This window comes from Aspergillus costaricaensis (assembly GCF_003184835.1).
Source record: "Aspergillus costaricaensis CBS 115574 unplaced genomic scaffold BO79scaffold_38, whole genome shotgun sequence".
In the NCBI taxonomy this organism is placed as follows: Eukaryota; Fungi; Ascomycota; class Eurotiomycetes; order Eurotiales; family Aspergillaceae; genus Aspergillus; species Aspergillus costaricensis.
In genome coordinates this window covers 191,184-211,642 of record NW_020291838.1, presented here as the reverse complement: position 1 = coordinate 211,642, position 20,459 = coordinate 191,184, and the positions used below count along the sequence as shown (strand labels likewise).

The window sequence follows — 20,459 nt, the reverse complement described above, 5'->3', positions numbered from 1 at the left end:
TTGCTGCTGCGTGAACCTTCGCTCAGTGCTGATATTAGTTGTACTAGATTATTGATCTTCTGTAAGGCTACGAAATCCCAATCTACATGGAGGTCGAATTAAATGAACGAAAAGGTCTGTCATTCCTAACTCCTAACAGAATGGAAAGTTTATGTAACAGAACTTCGTGGAATCCCCAAACATAATAAGGAAGAATCTGTTGATTTGACATCTATGCGGAAGCTGTATGTTTCATAGTTCCGTTGGCGGCGATGGCGAGTTCGATTGCCAAGCTAGTTAATGAGGACCTTCCGCTGCCTTAAGAGTAAAGGAGTCCCTTAAAATCTCTTAGGGTTGGGTTAATTTAAAGTGGAAACTCGGCTCGGGAACTAGAAGCAGTGTCCGAGTCGGCATATTCAGTAATCAGTTCCTCCGTTTGAATCATGCTGTTGAATTGTTGCTCCACTTGTATTGGTAATCTGATAGTCTGTCCGTTAAATGATTGTACTCTGTAGTATGACAATGGGCTACAGTGTTTCAATACACCTGGTTAAAAAGTAAATCAAACCCCCTGTCATGCCCCCTAAAAGTTTTCTTCACCTCCAGTATCAATTACCTATTCTCTTCAACCTCACGACTAAGATGCCGTCTCCGTTAAACGATGCAGTCAAGCTACCCTGTGGCTTGGTCTTCCCCAATCGCTTGTCCAAAGTATTTGCCAAATTGAACTCGGATAGATAAGACATTGCTTATGATTATGCAGGCGGCCATGGCCGAAAACCTAGCCACATCGGATAGCAACCCCAATGAGGACTTCAACCTGGCCTACAGCAAGTGGAGCGATGGAAGATGGGGAATGATCATTACAGGTTCATTGTCTGTTCCTTTGCATATCCAACAAATCATAGTTCTAAGTATTACAGGAAACGTGCAAGTCGACGTGAACCACCTCGGAAACTTCAAGGACCCTGCCGTGCCAGCTGACTACGACGCAAACTGTTCCACATTATGGAAAGCCTACGCCGAAGCAAGCCAGAAGCATGGCACGCCTACAATTGTGCAGATTGCCCACCCGGGAAGACAATCGCTCCGGGGAGCTGGGCGCAGAGGGCTCTTTGCTCCGACAATTGCACCAAGCGCAATTCCGCTGAGTATTGGTACTAACTTTCTGGATTCTGTTATTACCTCCCTAGCATTTCCTAAGCCAAGAGAGATGGACCAGAAAGATATACATAATGTAATTCATCTGTTTGTGGATTCTGCGCGTTTTATTGCGGAGAGTGGATTCTCGGGTATTGAGTTGCATGCAGCGCATGGATATCTTCTAGGTGAGTTTAACCTTGCATAAATTATCTATCCGATTAGGATAGGATGGGACAGGTATACTAATAAGGCAATCTTATCTTAACATTAGACCAGTTTATAAATCCCAAGGTACATTCAATTGAAATATACTATACACGGCGACTAATCACTAACTTTTGGAACAGACCAATCTCCGAACTGATGCGTACGGAGGCTCGGCAGAGAACCGCGCGAAACTCCTCGTTGAGATCATCAAAGGATGCCGAGAAGTCGTGCCAGCCACGTTCTGCATCGGCGTTAAACTAAACTCGGCTGACCACAGCGCATTGAGTCTCGAGGATACGATGACCCAAATTAGGCTCCTTGTTGAGTCTGGGATTGACTTCCTTGAAGTTAGTGGTGGGACTTATGAAAATCCACGGGTACGTAAGGCTCAGTTTCCAGTACTATATGTCGTACTGCTACTTATTTCATTGCCGATTTAGATGGTAGCTGGCGACAAGCCCGCAGTCGCGGAAATGAAATCCACACGTACAGCAGCCCGCGAAGCATTTTTTCTTGATTTCGCAAAAGAAACCCGCAAGCGGTTCCCGAATCTCGTGCTCATGCTCACCGGAGGGTTTCGCAGCCGTGCTGGTGCAGAGGCTGCCATAAAAGAGAATGCGTGTGATCTCGTCGGTATCGCGCGCCCAGCAGCAGTTAATCCGAGATTTGCAGAATTGCTTCTAGATGAAGATACCAGTGATGAGGATGCACAGATCTCTCTGGATAGGGTGAAGCCTGGGCTGCTTCCTAGGCTTCTACGGAGTCGAATCTTGGGGGCGGGAGCGGAGACTGTGAGTTTTATTTCCATTATCTATGGCTCTTGGAAACTCTCTAACAGCAATAGACTTTCTATGCGGACCAGATTCATCGGTTGGCCAAGGGACTGCCAACCGCTGCCCCAGGGCGTTGATGGGCTTATTACTCTGCATCACATAGCGTCTATATTTAGGTCTGCGGGGCACTTATTGCAGGAACCTAATAATATTTTGTTGGAGATTGCGGCGTTGATATTTACATAGTGTTCAGTAGTACATAGCCGCTAAGGGGATGGCTATAATCCGGGTTGATATATATAAGCAGCTTTACTTTGTTAATTGATCTGTGGGTTAGTGGGGATCTCGAAGTCCTTAAGTTTGAGCGCCAGCACCGTCTGTACAGTGGGATGTGCCTTCTGCTTCCCGGGCGCCGGTAGTGAACTTGAGTGTATGTATAAGAGTACCTATCGACATCTCTCAGATAGACATTTCATATCCAAGTCGTTTGTTGCCCCCAAGCGAGGATTTGCTGGAGATGTCTCCCCGTTTGTTTCTTGCTCCTGGCTTGTTGCGTCACACCAAAAGTATAGATCGGAATAATCTTCAAACATCCAAGATGGTGCAAGAAGTAGTCCGCATATAAGTTCCACTATAGTATCGATTTCTGTATCATACATCACATCATGCAAGTGACAAAGGGCGGCATCATACTTCTAATGCTCAGAATAGCGCTGCCAAGGGGTTAGCTGATGTAGATACTCGCCTAGTTAATGATGTGCGATCATCACAGGATTGCTAAACTAAGAGATAAAGAGATAGTCCCAGTCCATCTTGAAAATGGGGTTATAAAATAATTGCCTGTTCCTTCATTATTTTGTTTTGATTGGATCGGCGAGCAAAAGTAGACTACGTGTGGGGAGGCGGTCATGAAGTCCCTATTGATAGAGATGCATTTTATCAAGACTGGCTTACTCAGTGCACCCAACTCCCTGCTCACCTCTTGCTCAGTGATCGCCTCAGGCTGCTCAGGGCGGACTCAGGGCGTGCTCAAGTCTACTCAGTAAGCAAAAAGCAGCAAGGAGTGAGCACTAAAACGGAAAGGGAAAGCCTTCGACCTGGCGAGAAAATCATGTATGCTTTCTAGATGGATGTACATGCATACGATGGTACATAGAATACTTTATTTTGGCACCGTATCAGTTATTATTCTGAACTTGAAGCACCCAATAGAATCCTTCTCAAATGAATCCATCATGATCGGAAGTAATAGAATGGTCCCTCCTGTTTCTTTGCGGCAATCAAACCCCCAACTAATTTGACATTTCTATTCAGAAGACCGAACCAGTACCAATCACTCCCCTTGCAGGTAAAATACTTGAAATCTCTGAATTTACGCCAGCATTGAAAAGCTCACTAGAATATAGAGACAACACCGGCATCCAAACACATCCCCATGGCTGCTTCATTTCTTGCAGACATCCTAAATGCCCAGGCAGCTTCCCTAAGTATCTCAGCTAAGATCTTATCGTCTGGATATGGCTGTTAAACGAGTATAGATCTAATATAAATTTCAGCGCAGTGCCAGTCACTTTCTTCTTTGGCCCAGACATCGCGGTCAGTATCACCCAGAAACCTCTGCTAAATGGATCTGCTCGACTTGCTGGCATTAGTGTAGCGAACAGACGATTCTTGGGCGTCCGATGCCGCATTCGATCTGTAGAGTTTTGAGTCCTTCAAAAAAAGACAACTAGTTATTGATAGCCACATCTCCTTTTTTTCCCATAAGCTCGAGAGTTATTTTTATAAGGTCTCTAACCATCTGTGAGACAATTTATCATAGCAATAGGCTGCCCTGCGGAGATGATGACCTTGGCCAGATGGACGAGATGGAGAGGATTTTCGGTGTCCCAAGGCCCAAATGTTTCCAGGGCCAGAAACTTATTAGTGTCAGCTTCATCCTTGTAGTACTCAAACAGCTTTTGGTGGAACCTCGCAAAGGTGAGGAAGTATACTTGTACACAAGCTCCAGCCCTATGGCTCATTTTACCCCTGCTGCGTATATTTGTCTGGACTGCCTCGTCGCACTTTGATCCCCGGCAACACGGTGATATAATGTATCCCATCTATTATCGACTGATGGCGTGGGTTATGAACAGACAACCTGCTTCGGAGTTATTGTCTACTTCATATTAACGCGAAAGAGTATCAATGTGATCATGGTGCGCACACTTCTGTCTTATGTAAATGATAAAGAGATTGCCGAGCTAGTCAGACAACAACATCCAATATGAGCCATGATGGCATACATCCTGTTGCAAGATTTGGTGGGTTGGTAGTATCTTATGTTTGCCCGACTGATAGTAGAACTGTTCATTTTGTTCGATAAGGTAGAGAAAGCAACGTGACTAGTGCTTCGTCTAGCAAGGCAGCCATCTGGCATGATAGATGAGAACAGAATTGTGGTTCAACCCACATAAACCGTTCCGAGAAGGATTGGTCTGTACTGTGCTTTAATTAATACCATGAACGGTGTAACGATTGATGGATTGTGGAAAATTCATGCCACAAACCTCAAGGAAGGGAGTTAGTGGATGTGGTGGTAATTTCTACAGTAACTAGCAGAAGTAACAATTTTGGCAACACTAGATGTAGTGGTGATGATAGTGCTCGACAGATTTGCCAGTTCGGTCTGACACTGATAGTTGATCTCCATAGTAACGGAATGCCCTAAATCTGTGAGTGTTTTCGCGACCTCTGTAAGCTGTCTGAGGAAACGAAAGGAGAAGACCAAGAATTTGTGTCATCCTCCACCCATCTTGGCTACAGAAGCCTGAATAGCAAAGTCGGATATCGTTTGTTCTTACAGCTAAACTGGAACGAAAGATGCTGGTTGTTGATGGCTGAGTCTTATTGACATCTCCTTCGTATGTCTCGATGTCGATGAAGAATGATGACAGAAATGCGGATGTCTGGTCGTGCACTTATTTGACATATCTTGACGAATAGGCTGTTTAGCGTAAAGTTCTGTAACAACTTATGCCAACGATAGGGCGAACGGCCGAAATCCTACTAACAAGGATATGATATGGTCTCTTGGTCACCCCAGCGTATCGACAATGGAATGAGAAAGAACGGAGAATATAGAACGGATCATATGCTGCGTAAGGATAATTATTGTCTCGTTTATATATATCCTCCTTCGAAGGTAAAGACCTGGATATCTGTAATAGACCAGCCCATCATAAAGCCAGCATCTATCACCAGTTAGCCATGGTAGAGGCACTTGTCAGAACTGGAATCCTAGATGGAGTATCGCAGCCCTTTAATGAGGAAAATCCGACGAATCGCTCAATTACTCGACATTGACGATCTGTGGCTGCCAACCTTTCCCAGTTCAAAGGCGACAAACTTTACCTGATTGTGTGAGGTAGACAGCTTATACACAGACATAGATCTAGTCGGAAGATGTCTTTTTTTTCGGTTCTGCACGGAAGATATTATGCAATTTTCGTCTGTAGATCTTTCGGTGCCCAGATATCCTGAAAATATCAAACCAAGGCAATGAATGTTAGCTTCTGTGGTTTTCTGACAGTTTCCTGCTCGGATACCGAAATGGTAGGTATGTCCAACCCTCAGCTTTAGGAGCGTATCTCCACCGCTCCTCTTGAATACAGAGTATTCTGTATATGCTGGCTGTCCACGGGAATCATCATATTCTGCTCGGTTTCCATATATCCCACCCAGTTAATCCAGCTATGGCTATAATTATAGCTAAGTCTCTTTCCAATGACGTGATGCCGCTTTCCAGGGGTGTTGTTAGCTGCCCTTGAAGCAAGTCTCTATTTTCCAGACAGCTGGATCTGGTCATTTCGTAGGTAAATTCTACCGGCCTTGTCCAGGACTTTTCCTGTCTTCGTTTAGACTGCCGATGAGTTTCTGAGGTGTGTCTTGTGGAATTGAACGGACTTCTGTAGTCACTATATTAGAACTTGACCTTGAGTGCCTCAGTGATTCTTAGAAGACTCTCTGCCCATTTGATCCATTAAGTGTGGTGGAACAACAATCAGTATTGGATGCCCTATCAAAAATAGCTCTGTGTGTTTCTTAGCCCAGTCCCACTCTTCTTCCAGGGGAATGGTAGCTTTGATTCTGGGATGGTCAGGGCCTTGGTTAAGAAGCCATTCAAATGCTTCCCTGGTTTTGTCAACCTGGGTATTCCGGCGTATCAAGCCGCCATTTGATCCTTTCCAGCCGGTTAAAGTCCTCTATGCTATGCTTGATTAGGTTATTGGACTCAGCCCTAATCTTGAAACCCTATTCTAGCTAGTTCACCATATTGTCCTAGCAAATCAAACAATTGCTCTGGAGAAGTCTAGTTGGATCCACCTTGGGTGACTTGGCTTCTTCGACTTTCGGCGTCGGGAACCTGAGAGTCTGTACATGCTCAAGACAAGAACCCATTGTGCCAGAATAAACTGGCACGTATAAGAAAACCAGGTTTGGTACAGAGATGAGGACATCCTCCTTGTCTTCTAGCCATTTATTTGTTTACTGCAATCGGAGAAACCCCCAGCAGGGCTTTGAACTCGTAAGATTTCAACCTCAGTGCAGCGGTTTTAGCATTAGAAGCGATGCTGGAATAAAATGAGCGGCTTGTAATGGATATGTGGCTTTGGTCTCGTCATAGGAATCACAGGGAAACAAGCACCAATAGCCTTGCTTAGATCCTTCTTACTGGGTTTTTCTTGTCACCCTTTCAGTATCTGGGATCTCGATAACGTTATAGAAACCTGCATTGAGGCCTTCATCATTGGCAGAATCAATGCATGCCGCCAATGGGATATGCTCATCAAAGTCGGTGAAGGACACCGTATTTTCCTGTCTAGGTCTTCTGATTGCTGAGGTTACGTAGACGTCCTATGACAAGAGTTGATGCGGCCTCGTCCTATGCCAGGTTTAACCCGAGTAAGCTTCTGCTCGCATTGTGATCGAGCATAGACGTATAATTCCCAGTCTGTCTTTTAGAGTGGGCCTTCTAATGGCCAGTCAAATATCGGTGAGCCACTGCAACGTACCTACCCGATTGGGTAGAGTCCTCTCCTTTTCTTCCTTTAGTTAGCCCTAGTAAAAGAAAAAATGAACAACTATCTGCTTTGAATGGATCCTCTTCTTCTGTGTTCGTTGTTTAGATCTATATACGCAGGCGGCGTTTGAAGGCTTCGAGCGTCTCGTTCTCCATTGGTTGAACGAGGTAGGCAAGGTTGTTGTCAAGGCCTTCCCATAGTTCACTTTTCAGGGTCTCTTCGTCCGCCGTGCCGGCAGCTCGCAAGAGAGACGTCTTCTGGACGAGATAATCAGCGAGTGAGAGGTCATCTGCTTTCTTAAATCTAAATTTTAACTGACGTGCCTCTTGTCGTGCTTCAATAGCCGGACGTTTAAATTCTCCTCCTGAAAGAGACAGTGTCAAGCGTCTATAAGAGCTACCTAGCCCCATTCTGAAAGGACTTGAGACCCTAGACTTCATTCCACCGTATATTTCGGTTTTGCGAGAGTGTAAAACTTCTGCCGAGAGATTCTCCCATATTAAGAGCGGAGCTTCCACGCAGGCAGCATGCCTTAGCTCCCACTGTTCATTTCAGATACGCTTATTTAGCCTGTATTATTTATCCGAGAAAGCACACCCCCATGGAGCTGGAGGAGGTTGAGTCGATGTAACGAGACTTCTAAGCATGATTAACGGCGATACATATTGCGCTTCCGATGCTTTTATATACCGAGGAATACCACGTGGTGGTTTTCGTCGATACCACAGAGAGTTTCTCATAGCAGGTTCATGTTTGTATGATGAGTTAGGGTTGAATTGTGCTATAGCTCTGAAGGGTGGGCTTTTGGCTGGCTATAGTGTTAGTTTTATAGTATATTGTGGGGGTATTGGCTAATCAGATGTCTTCGGTATCTAATAAAATCTATGAAAAAGTACCAGATGTGTCTTTGATGTATCTTGATCTGAGGTAATTTGACCTTTTCGTGTCATGGAGAGGTGAGTAGAAGGGGGTGGTTGGATAGGATTGGGAGGAAGAAGATGGAGGACCTTGAAAGGGCTTTTTATATCAAGGACCCGTCTATCACTTGTATGGTATGTGAATTAGGATATTTGCGCTATCACTCCTTCTATTCCCCAATTTCCGGCAAAATTCACATCAGTACTATGAAGAATATACTGCAAATGCAAGGAGGTAATTAATGCCGCATTTAGCAATGCACTAACTGCGAAGAGCTAGCCGCGGCTCCTTGCAGATCGCGATAACCTTAGATAATAGTGGGTTTAGTGGTTTACACATAGATTAGTAGTAGTAGAAGATGAACCAATATATTTGTTGCTTATAATCAATACTCCATTAGCCACCTAGGTATAGATCCCGTCCGCCGTTTGTAGTAACGCCAGTAACATCCCAAACGCCCTGACCAGCCCGAAGACAAACCAAACTCCTAAATATATTCATCATCATCCATAGATCCATCGTCATCCCACGAGGATGCTCGGCCAGACATATCCTCAACTTCCACCTTTAACTCAGGAACTGGTTGTGGAACAATCGGCTGTCCCTTTCCAGGCCACAACTTCGGCGGGGAGAAGAAGCCTCGAGACGTAGCTTCGGCCGTTGGGATATTGATCGTACGACCATGTATGCGGATCTCGCCGGTCAAATTGACCGGAATAGGCTCTTCTTCCACGTACCCGTCCCAGAAGCCCAGCATCTGTGCAATAAGCCTAGACAAGACAATAGCAAGAGTCCAAAGAGGGGTGAATATCGAAGACAAGTGAAGCCAGCGCCAGAGCATTGTCGGTATCACGTACGGGAAACGGGGAGCATCCGGGAGGAGGCAGTTTCCCTGGCAGGTTTCTGAGATCGAAGGGTGGCAGTAAAAATCGCACATGGTCGATTCAGAGTAGAACCACAAGAGCAGGATCAGAGAGCACCATCCTAGACGCGTAAGATGTATGCGTCCGGAAACAGGGCTTCGTCTCCATAGCCGTGGAAGGGTTACCAACGCGTAAACACGACTATCACTCTCCCCGTTACAATTTTCGCAGATGTGATGCTTGCTTCGTTTGCCTTTCGGGGGAGACGGGATTGCGGCAAGCGTGTCCGCATCTCGCGATACTTGGACCTCCAAACCGTCCAACCCTGTTTTGACCTTTTGAATGTTGTCCGCTAGCGACTTCAACTTCTCATTTAGCCGGTCCAGGTCCACCGTTTCTTTATCCCCGGAACTAGCAAGTTCCAGCTTCTTCAATATTTCTTTCTCGTATGCAGCATCGTCCTCGTCCTCGGTCTTTAGCTCACCAGGCTGCCCGTCGATGATGTCCTGAAGTGATTCAATCGTATCGTCACCGACATCTAGTGATTCTTTGTGGTCCTTGTAATCCTTCAACACTGTCTCGAGAGCACTCTTTGGCAGATCCGGTTTGACCAGCGGTGCTCTGTCCTTGGACTTCGCCTTTCCACTCGACTTCCCCGACTGATCGTGCTCAGCTTTCTTCTCGGGTTTCTCCTGAGCCGGCTTTTCCACATTTTCCCGCTCCTTCTCCTTTTCTCTCTCCTTTACCAACCGTTCCTTTTCTTCCCTCTGCTGCTCCTCCTTTTGTCTCTCCTCTTTCAGTCTCTGTTCCCTATCTTGTTGCTCCTTCCGTTTCTTCTCTTCCTGCTCCTCTCTCTCTCTTTCCTCCCTTAAGCGTCTTTCTTCGAATTCGTGTGATTGTGAAGCTTGTCGAGCATGCGAAGGCACCAACGACGACTCGAACCTTTCATTCCTCGGAGGTGATGGTGCTATATCCCGAGAGAGATGCTCCGGGAGTCCGTTGACCCGTTCCACCCGTTCAGTTACCGGAGTATCGATCCATGCCCCCGTCACCACAGGCGTCTTGTCGTAGATGCGTCGCTCGGGATATTTCTGAGCCTCCGGGGTTTTGAGTTCGTTCCGTTGGCCTGGAGATTCTGTTCTCGATAGTTTCCGAAGTAAATCCTGCGAGTCTCTCTTCGTTGGGCTTCGCTTCGTGAATGTTGAGTTCTTGTAGACCACAATAGGCGTGTTTGGTATTGGATCACCATCAGTCAACTTGTCCGCTTTTTGTTCGGAGAGCTTGTTCTGCGCATCGGATAATGGGATCCTGTTGTATCTGTTTGACGGACGTCCGGCTGGCGTGGTGCTCTCGACATTGGTCGGTTCCGTATGGTTGATGTGCGAGTCTCTGTCAAACTTGAGCCTTGGGGGTGATGTCTCCTTCGCCCTCACCGCAGGGTTTTCTGGAAGCTCTGTGCGCCGTGTCATTTTCCTCAACCAGTCACGGCGATGAGCTGCCCGGCTTCCCCAGTTCGATGGGAGGTTTAGAGAGGGTCTCAATCCATCGTTTTCTTCCTCTTCCAAATATTGTTGCTTTTCCTCTTCCTCGCGCCGTTGCAGGTTCTCCGATGTGAGAGGGTTTGGCGTCCCTGCGTTGCTCAGCACAGGAGACCGGCTGGATGTGGCCCGTCTCAACCGCTTTTCGTCTTCGACATGGTCGACTAATTTTCGGCGGAGGCCGTCATCCGAAATCTCATTCAAAAAATCCGCATCAGCTGCCGCAAACAGATCGTCTCCCCTCAGTCTCGATGCTGACGATGAGCGTCTGCTGCGACTGTCACGCAACGAAATGTTGAAGTCTTCGTCGTCGGGGTCGAGGTCAGCCAGGCTCCCCGCATCATCGATTTGCCGATATGCCTCTGCTAACTCATTCGGTGGGTTGGACTCGGGGGACGTAAAGTTGAAACTCTGTCTTCTGTTCCGATTTGGCGTGCCGTGGGTGTATGCGGCGGCTTCGTGATCCGACATATTGTGTAGACGCGAAGTGTAATTGAAAGCGGCACGGATTGATCCAGTTTGGCTGAAGTTCCGCCGATGCTGTCGGGTATTGTAGTCTTGGTAGGTATTAGGTACAAATGACGCGTCAAAATTATCCGTGAGACGAGTATGGCGAGCTCGTCCAAAGGGGGAGAGTTGCTGGTCCTGGGGGTATTCGCGGTTGCGACGCGCCAACGCCCCTCGGTCGCTCCTGCGCTCGGGGGTAGCAGGCATGATGAGAGACAGGCTCGGCCAATCCGCTCCTTGCGACTAACACAAAGAAGCCAGGGGCAGATGGTGGGCAAGGAATGCAGTGAATGAGGAGCTCGCAAGATCAACGCTCCCCAGCAACAGAGCAACAAGCGCAACGACGAGCTCCGCCCGCGGTACTGCTGCGTTGCCCGATCGGGTTAGCCGGATACTGGCGTCATTCCAGTAATTCTTCCACTTTGGCTTCAACTTCTTCCGATTCAGCTTATAAACTAGCTTTATGTAACCGTCCATTCAAGTGGCAGTGTCTTAGCATCTAACTTCTAACTTAGTTCTTATGCTAATATTCATTCTACAAGATCCCAAGGAATACCAGGCGTTGTCGGCGCTTTATGAATGGGTGCCAGATGGCGAATTGTATTTCAATCTGTTTATAATCCACGTAGTGTCATAGCAATAAAGAGGCTAGGAATATGCACATCTAATCCTGGGCTTAACAATATTTCGCTTGGTATAACTCAAAAATAGCCGAATGCATGAACGAAAAGAGCAACTTCATACGAGTATAAGGAGCGAATGAGACATAAGGCAAATTATTCATATATCCGGGTATCATTCAGGCAGCCGTGGCCTGATCCATCTGTTGAGACTAATATGTGTCAACCAGCTCAACCATTGAGTCCTTTGAATCATGTATCGTGATAGTTGCCTAATATTCCTTTTGCAGGGCATGCCGGACACCCTATGCTCAGCGACCACTCCCACCACTCTCCAGAAGATAATCAACGGACCAGAGTCTCTCCCAGGGGCGGTATCTGGGAGTCGAGCGGCGGGCCGAGTGCATAGATGAAGCGTCGAGGTTATCAACACGCGGAGATGAAGGTGACACTCTACCCTCGGAGATTGCACGTTGGTGGCCCTTGTAAATTCGTTCCGTGCCCTATTGACGGTCCGTCAGCTCCGTTCAGGAGAGAAAGAAAATTCGGGCCGCGGTTTTCACGGGCCCTGAGGAGGGTTGCGGCGAACCTCATCGGGTTTCGGGGCTGCCTCCCGTGAGTGTAAGCTGGCAGCAGTGTCTTGTTCAGCTAGTCTTGCTAGGTCTGTTGTTGATTCGTTGCCGCGTTGTGAAGGAGTTGAGGAATGCCCTTTCTTAGAATTGGAACTATTCCGTCGGCTGTCTAGGCTCTTGGTCAACGTTTTGGCAATGTTCCCACCAACTGACGTGCGTTTCATGCGAATGCTGCCTTTGGCGTCTACGTGTGCTGGTGCAACGGTGCTCTTTCCTAAGCCCGGAGTCGCTGGGGCGCCTGGTTTTTCTTCCGTAGCGTCTAAAAGATACCAGCGGAGACCATCAGACAGCTCGAACGGGTTTTCATCATCAAGTGAGGTGCCATCGCTGACTTCGCCAATGGAACGGCGGTCAGGATTGGCACCGTTCATCGACTTCGAGAGATCGACAACGCGTTCTTCGATCTTGGTAATTCGGGCAAGCAGCCAGTCCCGGGTTTGGAGTTTGTGTGCATCTTGCTCGCGTAGGAAATAGTGCGGTGCGCCAACGTTGAATGCAGCCCATGACCGGATGGCTTGGTTGCGGGTGGGCAAAAATAGTGCAAGATCCCCTTCCTTGAAGGACCGATAGGCGATTTTATCATGGGCTTCGCTTTGTACCCGATGGTACTTGTCTCGGTATCCACGGGCTTCTTTCTGCCACTTGCGAGCAAGAACTTCAATATCCTTCACACGCTTGACAACCGCGTCGCCGAAGATGTCCACATCGAATTGATATAAGGATTCCACAAAGGCCATGAACTTGTCTGTTTCTTCTTCCTTGCTATCGGCATGCATCCAATCGAGGAGGCTTGCGTCCGGTCGCACAGACACCACTCCCGACTGGCTAAGACTGTCACCGGTGCTAGAGAGTGCATTGACCTTGGATGACCTCTGGACGACTATGTCACCCTCTTGACGAACGATAGTAAATCCTAGTTGTTCCAGCATGTGCTCCAGCTTCTCCACTTGTGCGAAAAGCTGCTTTGATAACTCCTGGAACCTGACTCCGCAAGTCTCGAACCGTACAGTAGCTTGCTGCTCCGCCTCGGACATTGCTTCAACCTTCTTCTTCCAGGTAGTAACTTCTTCCTCAGATTGACGAGCCAATGTCTCAACCTCAGCTAGCCTCTGGGCCAGATTGGTTAACTTCCGTTCTTCTTCAGTAACACGCTCCCGCAGAGCATCGGATCCGGTCTCGCCCGCAGCAAACTGGGACTGTAAAGCGATGAGTTTTGATCGCTCATCCTCCAACTCTGAGGTCACAATGCTCAGCTTTGATTTTCCTTCAGCCACTTCGTTGTGAGCTCGGGAAAGTTCTGTCTCTCGTGAGGCCACAGTCTTTCTCAAATTCTCCATTTCAGACTCTATCTGACTCAGACGTTCTTCGAGCACCTTGCTTTCCGCTGAAGCTTTTGCAGCACTCTCCTCCGCATTCTTGGCATGAATTGTCAGCCCCTCGGAGAGAACCTCAATTGCTTTGATGATATTCGGGAATTCGGTGGGAACAGAGCCACCGGGAGACAGGTTAAGAAAAGCGACCTGCAAAGCGTGTTTGTTATCGTTTTCTTTCCTTTCATTCTCGGCCACCTGGTTTTCCAGCTCTTCAATACGGGCCCGGAGGGTTTCTCCTGCGCCCTTCTCCAATTGCAACTGTCCAATCGTTTCATTTGCTTTCCTCATTTCTTCTTCAGCTCGGGCATGGACATCTTGTAATTCCATTTCAAGATGATGTATGCGCTCATCAGCGTCCTGTTTCTCGTGTTCGCGACTGTCGAGATTTCTGTCCACCTCTTCTTCTAGCTCCTCAGTCCGGATCCGAAGCCTCTTCAATTCACCCTCCAGAAATCTGCGCTCGTCATCGAACTCACGTTGCCGCGCTTCGAGATTGCCAATGAGATCTTTCTTCGTTGACTGGGCTTCTTGTATCTTGTCAGTATTAGACTGCCGCTCGGCATGTGCCTCCTTTTGAAGTCGTTGCACCGTGTCTCGCTCAGCCGCTAACTCGGCCTCCAGGCGAGTGATGCGCTGTACGAGTGCTTTTTCCTCTGGAGCTTGATTTGCAGACATCCGCCTAGAAGAGACCGAAGATCTCCTCGAAAGTGAGTCAGGGTGAGGCGACGCCGGTGAGCTGGGAAAATCAAGTGAAAAATTGCCGCTGGAGGGTCGACTCATGTGACTTTGACGATGAAGGAGATCCTCTAACTTTCGAATACGGCTCTCAGAGCCTTTCAACCTATCTTCAAGCTTGACTTTCTCATCTTTTAGACTTCTGACCATATCGTCACTGCGCAGTAAAAGCGAACTTCGGCTCAAGTCAAAGAGACTTCCCTGTTTGAAAGCTTTTGCTCTGCGACGCTGCATCCGTGTCGGGGCATCAAGCTCTTTGAAGCGCTGCATCAGTTCCTGAGCGTGATTTTCCATGTCAGGTTTATTTTTCAGGTCTTCGATATACGACTCAACCTCTTTCCTACTAACGGTAGGCCATTCCTGCTCCTGACCCCGTAGATTCACTTCGATGCCTGGGGTCGTGGCATCGGAGATAGAAATAAAATCCGCCATATTTTTGAGCCATTTCTTCCTTCGACGCTGCTCCTCTTCCCGGAATACAGACATTTCTTCCGCCAAAGTCAGTGAGTCGTTCTTCATTTTATCGTTGAACTCGCGACGTCGCACAGCCTCGATCAGAACCGACCCATAGATCATAGGCATATGGAAGACCGTGTAAATGATGTCAAATGCTTCGCTTTGCAGGGGAAGACTGTTGATCTGAGGTAGAGTTTCGGCGAGCCGATACTCGATAGAAGATATAAGTCGCATATGACTCGACGAAGCTTTCACTGCCGCATTATATCGTCTCACAGCTTCTTCCTGGCCAGCCTGTATTTCGTTGCTAACATCCAGTAACGACGGTAGAAGGTCCTTTGTATGGCTGAGAGCGAGCCTAGAAACGTTCGCCAATGTCTTCGAATTATTAGGCAAGGCCAGAACATGCTCGTAGTCGGATTGTATCTTATTCGAAATTGTTTCCATTTCTTGTAAAAGCCCATCCACGGGCTCAACACTTGTAGGGAAGGCTTCATCGATCAGGCGTTGGGTATCTGTAGCAATCTCACTAACATTTTTCTCGATAGTGCTAACTTGGTGAGCAAAGCGCGCAAGTATCTCTGGGGCTTCCGAGCCAGCCCTCTGTACCTCCGCTGTATCCACGTAGTCTTGAAGTGTACCCATCGCTTGACCTCTGCCTTTCGTCGGTGTTGACGGACGGCCCAGGAAGGGGAAGTCCTTGCGAGCTGGAATGCTATCTAGAGTTGACAGTGCCCTCTTCCATCCATTGAGTGCTGCTTGCTGTTGACTTAAAAGCTCATTGGCGAAGGACTGGGCCTCTTGAAATTTGTGTTCTAGAGTACCGACGTGGGTTTTGAGGTTCTCGAGCGCTACACTTGCAGCTCGGTTGATGATATCAGTGCGCTCGTTGTGTTCATGTATCTGCTTTTCCGCTGACTCGCACCGCTCTGTGAGGTTCGCTGCCCATGTCCTCCTTGCTAGATAGAGATTCCTCCATGCTTGTAGGTCGTTCTGGTTTGTGAGGGTATCGGGCGGGTTATCGACGTGCAGTGGATGTGGCGGGGGTAGCTCCGAGATCTGAACGCTGTTGGGATCGCTGACGTATTTCCTGTCATAGACAAAGATTTCACTCTGTTTATTGATGGATTTAGCACAAACTTCTTGCTTGAGTGTCCGACGTGACCATACCTCCGTGGCAAGCGTCTTGACGTTTTTCCCACGAGCAGTCATTAAGATCTGCCGTTGAGGCGGGATCGAAGTCTTCGGGGCCACCCATGATCGTACTGCATCCGGACTGAGAGAAAGTCGATGATATTAGCTAGCGTCCACCGGGGGTAAGAGAGGGAGATGATAGGAACGGTCGGGCCGGGCTCAAGGGGCGGTGATGGGAAAGCAGGGCGAAGGGGGCATACGAGGCAAAGGACGCTGTATCGGTAACAAAATGCTCACCGGTGTGAGCTATGTAGATGTGCAGAGACATCCCCTCCTCACAAGACGAGCAATAAAGCTCCAAAGTCGACTGGAGAGGAATGCGGGAGGGGAGATGATAAGGTAGTCATATAGTGCAAGTAAGTAAGTAGTGAGGCTGCACAGGCATCCAGGCCCAAAGAGCTCCCCCGGTCTAGGCTGCGTTTGGTCGGTTTGGTGTCTGATATCGCGCCGGAACCGCCCACCGCATCCCGGGATCTCCACCGCCCTACCGCTAAAGGTCGGGAACCAGCAATCCATGATCCATTCATGCTGGGCTTTTCCAATCACACGATCATTTCCCCGACTTGCCACGAGGTCGCGTTCTATGACATCTGAAAAGGTCCGTCCCCTGCCTCACCTGAACCCAGGTGAGGTGTCGTTGTTGGACCTCGCGACCGACGACCCTCGCGATACCGTAATCTTGTCCGACAAAGAGGCCTTGATCCTGCAGCTTTATCGGCAGATCCAGGAACAGCAATTAGAGAAAGCACTACTAGAACAAGGTCGGTGTCCATGTTGCTGGAGCAACAAATTATTATCTGTATTCGATCTAGAATTGATTCTTATGCCTGATACAGACACGGATTTGCTATCTGGAGACAATGCTGAAGAGCAACTAGCCGTCGCCGAGCGTGAGCTTCTGGAAGCTAGGGCGACTTATACAGTCAGGAGGAAAGCCGTTGGCACGGTTCTTATGACTGATCCCATCCTCAAGGCTGTTCATCTGAAAGCGTCGACGCCAGCTGAACAGTAAGTTTACTAATTGTCTTCTGCATACATTTCTCCTACTCCATTACACCTTTTGCATTTACTTGCTTGCTTTTCCTATTTTTGGAGCGCTTCAATTATCTTCTCCTTACTTACCAGAAACAGGGCTCTCCTACGGCTCATTAATCGTCGTGATATGCTATCTTTAGCGCATGAAAACCTGAATACTGCACACAGTGCAACTCTTCGAAGGCTTTCCAGCCTGGAGGTGGAAAATTCACAGATCCACCGGCAAATTCAAGAGCTAGTCCGTGAGCTGTTAGCTCTTACGGAAGATGATGAATCATGGAGAGAGAATTTGGAAGACGCGGAGCTCAAGGCCCAGCTAGATCAACTAGATGCGGATCGCAGGAAAAGCAAAACTAAATGGGAGACTATGAAAAACATCGCAAGCGGGATGGTTGTCGGTAGTGGAGTGAACTGGGCTGAAGACGAGAGGCTCACGGCTCTGGTACTTGACGAATCTGATGATTGATGTAGCGAGTTGGTATATTGCAGTTACTTGGATGGGCGTTATGAGATATACCCTTGAATCAAATTATAGTCGATATGAAAATATTATTCTGTCTCCCTCACTCTTTGAGGGTAAATTGAGTTTGTGATTGATCAAATCCTCACTTTCCCTCAATGTCGCGGAGACATGCAGGAAAGCTTAGTAATCGGCACAACACCAGGGTAAGCTGAAAATCTGAAAATCACGACTGCAATCACTTCCTCAGCCGGGGTGTTGGAAGGATAGGTAGTGCGACCCACGTGACATCATGGCCCACCCGGGCAAAGGCAAACAGTGTTCGTCATACCGTGTCCACAGAGCTTACTGACAAAGTCTAGGATTTGGGAAACAGACGGAAAAAATCAACAAGCCAGTCCGAAATAAGCTGCAACCCTTGCAGTAGACAAAGGGGGGATGACAGCCGGAAATCAACAACGGCGCTTACGCATGTATGCCATCTGTGTTTACCCTCGAACGCCGACCAGGCAAAGAGAGTGCATGTGAGCAATGAGCGCTCCGTGAGGGGAGGGTAGCCAGACCAAAGAGGAGCCGGTGTTTCCACCGAGAACCAAATAACAGCGTCAACGACCCCCTCACCATGATTAAGAATACAGTGCAACTTACAATACAGAGAGTAATCGGCTGGTATCAGTAGAAGGATGGTTGCGTCCGATCATTACAGGATCCAGTATTTTGCCGGTAACTTTTCGCTGGTGCTCTTAGTGACGGGAATGCGGTGGCATTTACGAAGTCGCATCAGCAGCACCTCCCTTTGGGCGAACAATCTATGCAGACCTTTGCAATAGATCATTACGATCGTCTATTTTAATGTCTGGGACTAGCAATAGTCAACAAGCAAACATGTCGCAACACTTTTGGTATCTTTTTTCCATCCTTCATGGTGGAAAACGTTTGTCAGTGTTGAGTTACAGCCTACTTCGTACTTAATGATAACAGACACAACTTGACCTACGGCAGATACCTACGGGAGTAGGGCCCAAAATCATGGGTGATTTGAGGTCAAGGTATTCCCTGCGCAGATAGCCTGGGGTGAGCCACTGAAGAAGTCCGTGAACTCGGGAATTGGCGTACTTTCTGACCCTGGCATGGAATTAGTGGGTGATCTTGAAGCAGGTCTGCTTTGTGACTGGTACATTTGCTAGGAGCGGTAACCAAACAATTACTGCTTACTCCGAAATAATGAGAGGTAAATAGTTAGCTCCTAGCCCGCCATGCGGATAGGTAGGCTGCACATGTCCCTGGAATGACCGAGCTAATGGTGTTGATTAATCTATCTGGTAACACTTCTGCTCTCATCACTACATCACTCTCACGGTTCCCCGTTTTTATTGGGGGAGTGTCGATATGCTAGGAGATGAGCGTTCCTTTAGTGTCACTCGGCAATGGCATGGTTAGCCTCAGCAACTCGCTCGAGCCCATCTTCGGGCCTATAAAAGTTCTATTGTGCAAGGGAAGCTGTAAGGTATCCACATCGTACCACTACTGATTATGTCTATAGGAGTTAGTAGACACATCTCACAGTCACTGACCAGGGATGAGCCTTTCCATGTAGTGACGAGTCCTTCCCCTTTCAACACACGTAACTACACGGGAAGCGGGACCTCGGACAGGAACTGATACAGGATACTCACCTCATACGCCCTAAAGTATGTCAGAAACAATCTTACTAAAGTCTACTAGGACGCAGCACTGCCTAAGATAAACCGCCTGTATGGGAGGGCGGAGAATTCCCTGCGCGGGTTTATCTTCAAATATCGCGCAAGTACTCCGAGGTACACGGTACCTAACGCTGCGTAGTCGGCATCAAACAAAGTTAAGGTGTCCATGCAACAAAAAATAACAGAACAAAATTAAAAAAAAAAAAAAAAAAAAAAATTAAAAAATATAGATGTTTTTCATGATAGCGAAACACATAAAATAGCTCTTGTATTTCAATAGTGTCTTGCTGATATATATGGTTTATTGTGGTAGCAACGATTGAACCTACGAGCCACGCACGGGACTAGGTAGACTCAAGGTGCTGCACAGAAGGAAAGGTACTACCTAGTACGGAGGACTCCGTAGATACTAGCACTGCTGGTTAGACTCAGTAAAAGAGTAACAACATACGGTACGACCGGTAGTTTCCAGGTTAGCAGCACCACACCCCCCTCATGATACCGCCATGTATTTTACCCAAGGCCAAATTATCCACCTAATAGTGGCGCAAAATGGGGTACTGAGGTGGTATGGTAAAGTTCAGTACGGCAACTAACAGTGGACCTCCATCAGCGCAATGTTCGGTAGAGAGCTCCATCTTGTCTAACAGGCGAAGTCTGGATTACACCATTGAGTGGCATTCGACTTGCTAAGGAAAGGCTCTGCAACCTTGCAGGCCATTCAGTGACCCAGCACGACAGAGTCATCCAGAACGCGGCCAGCGAGCGTTGCCGGGAAAGAGGCAGATGACGGTACGTGACCGGTATGATACAATACTGACCATGCTCCAGCGGGCGGCCAGCCAGTCGCAGCCAGCAGACCTACTCGCTTTCCCTTGCTGTGCTGCCCACTTCCCCCCTTCCCAAGTGTGAGCGAGGTCAGGTAGGTAATGGCCCGCCTTCCCGTCTTCCCTCGCTCTTCTTCCTACTACTACTGCTCTCCCCCTCTCCCTCTCTCATTCACTCTCTACCTACTCTCACTACGCTTCCTCCCATACAATTCTCTCTCCCATACAAAAAAGTACTGCATATACCGCACTGGTGGGTTCCCTAATAAACATTCCGCTCTTCAGCATTGTCTCTACAACACCAACGCAATCTTTTTTTCTCCTTCAACAGAGTTGTTTTCCTTTTCAGAAGCTTCTTCTGATCATCTGTTTCCCTTGATTTTCTCATCCTGTTTGCGCGACCTCGCTGTCGCGCCTCTGCTACAGCCAT

General features: G+C 47.9%; 5 protein-coding genes across 5 annotated transcripts; 2 read left to right on the top strand and 3 right to left on the bottom strand.

Annotated features, from left to right (window-relative positions):
* Nucleotides 1–621: 621 nt before the first annotated feature.
* BO79DRAFT_157740 (NADH:flavin oxidoreductase/NADH oxidase family protein) lies at nt 622–2,239 on the top strand (the record flags this gene model as incomplete). Its single annotated transcript, XM_025678879.1, has 7 exons — nt 622–690; nt 743–848; nt 903–1,307; nt 1,394–1,413; nt 1,470–1,706; nt 1,770–2,120; nt 2,174–2,239. 7 exons carry the CDS (start codon nt 622–624, stop codon nt 2,237–2,239), a joined length of 1,254 nt encoding a protein of 417 aa, XP_025535512.1.
* A 5,036-nt stretch (nt 2,240–7,275) lies between these two features.
* On the bottom strand, nt 7,276–7,608 carry BO79DRAFT_232197 (uncharacterized protein; the record flags this gene model as incomplete). The annotated part of the gene is made up of 2 exons (XM_025684213.1): nt 7,276–7,532; nt 7,590–7,608. 2 exons carry the CDS (start codon nt 7,606–7,608, stop codon nt 7,276–7,278), a joined length of 276 nt encoding a protein of 91 aa, XP_025535511.1.
* Nucleotides 7,609–8,489: 881 nt separating this feature from the next.
* On the bottom strand, nt 8,490–11,263 carry BO79DRAFT_180661 (uncharacterized protein). Its single transcript, XM_025680099.1, has one exon. It carries the CDS (start codon nt 11,199–11,201, stop codon nt 8,574–8,576), a length of 2,628 nt encoding a protein of 875 aa, XP_025535510.1. The 5' UTR covers nt 11,202–11,263; the 3' UTR covers nt 8,490–8,573.
* Nucleotides 11,264–11,606: 343 nt separating this feature from the next.
* Nucleotides 11,607–16,286, bottom strand: atg11 (autophagy protein ATG11). The gene is made up of 4 exons (XM_025680098.1): nt 16,242–16,286; nt 15,981–16,086; nt 12,204–15,923; nt 11,607–12,117 (listed from the first exon to the last, which is right to left on the bottom strand). The coding sequence occupies exons 2-4, from the start codon at nt 16,020–16,022 to the stop codon at nt 11,926–11,928; spliced, it is 3,954 nt and encodes a 1,317-aa protein (XP_025535509.1). The 5' UTR covers nt 16,023–16,086; nt 16,242–16,286; the 3' UTR covers nt 11,607–11,925.
* A 266-nt stretch (nt 16,287–16,552) lies between these two features.
* Nucleotides 16,553–17,557, top strand: BO79DRAFT_290355 (centromere protein H). Its single transcript, XM_025688881.1, has 3 exons — nt 16,553–16,765; nt 16,841–17,012; nt 17,136–17,557. The coding sequence occupies exons 1-3, from the start codon at nt 16,588–16,590 to the stop codon at nt 17,503–17,505; spliced, it is 720 nt and encodes a 239-aa protein (XP_025535508.1). The 5' UTR covers nt 16,553–16,587; the 3' UTR covers nt 17,506–17,557.
* The last annotated feature ends 2,902 nt before the right edge of the window (nt 17,558–20,459 follow it).

Bases quoted from the DNA above. Each gene is read 5' to 3' on its own strand.
- BO79DRAFT_180661 (XM_025680099.1), bottom strand. From the start codon at position 11,201: ATGCCTGCTACCCCCGAGCGCAGGAGCGACCGAGGGGCGTTGGCGCGT.
- atg11 (XM_025680098.1), bottom strand. From the start codon at position 16,022: ATGACTGCTCGTGGGAAAAACGTCAAGACGCTTGCCACGGAG. The intron at 15,924-15,980 runs GTATGGTCACGT...ATCAATAAACAG, and splicing joins TCAAGACGCTTGCCACGGAG to AGTGAAATCTTTGTCTATGA. The intron at 12,118-12,203 runs GTTCGCCGCAAC...GACCGTCAATAG, and splicing joins CAGCCCCGAAACCCGATGAG to GGCACGGAACGAATTTACAA.
- BO79DRAFT_290355 (XM_025688881.1), top strand. From the start codon at position 16,588: ATGACATCTGAAAAGGTCCGTCCCCTGCCTCACCTGAACCCAGGTGAG. The intron at 16,766-16,840 runs GTCGGTGTCCAT...TGCCTGATACAG, and splicing joins GAAAGCACTACTAGAACAAG to ACACGGATTTGCTATCTGGA. The intron at 17,013-17,135 runs GTAAGTTTACTA...TACCAGAAACAG, and splicing joins GCGTCGACGCCAGCTGAACA to GGCTCTCCTACGGCTCATTA.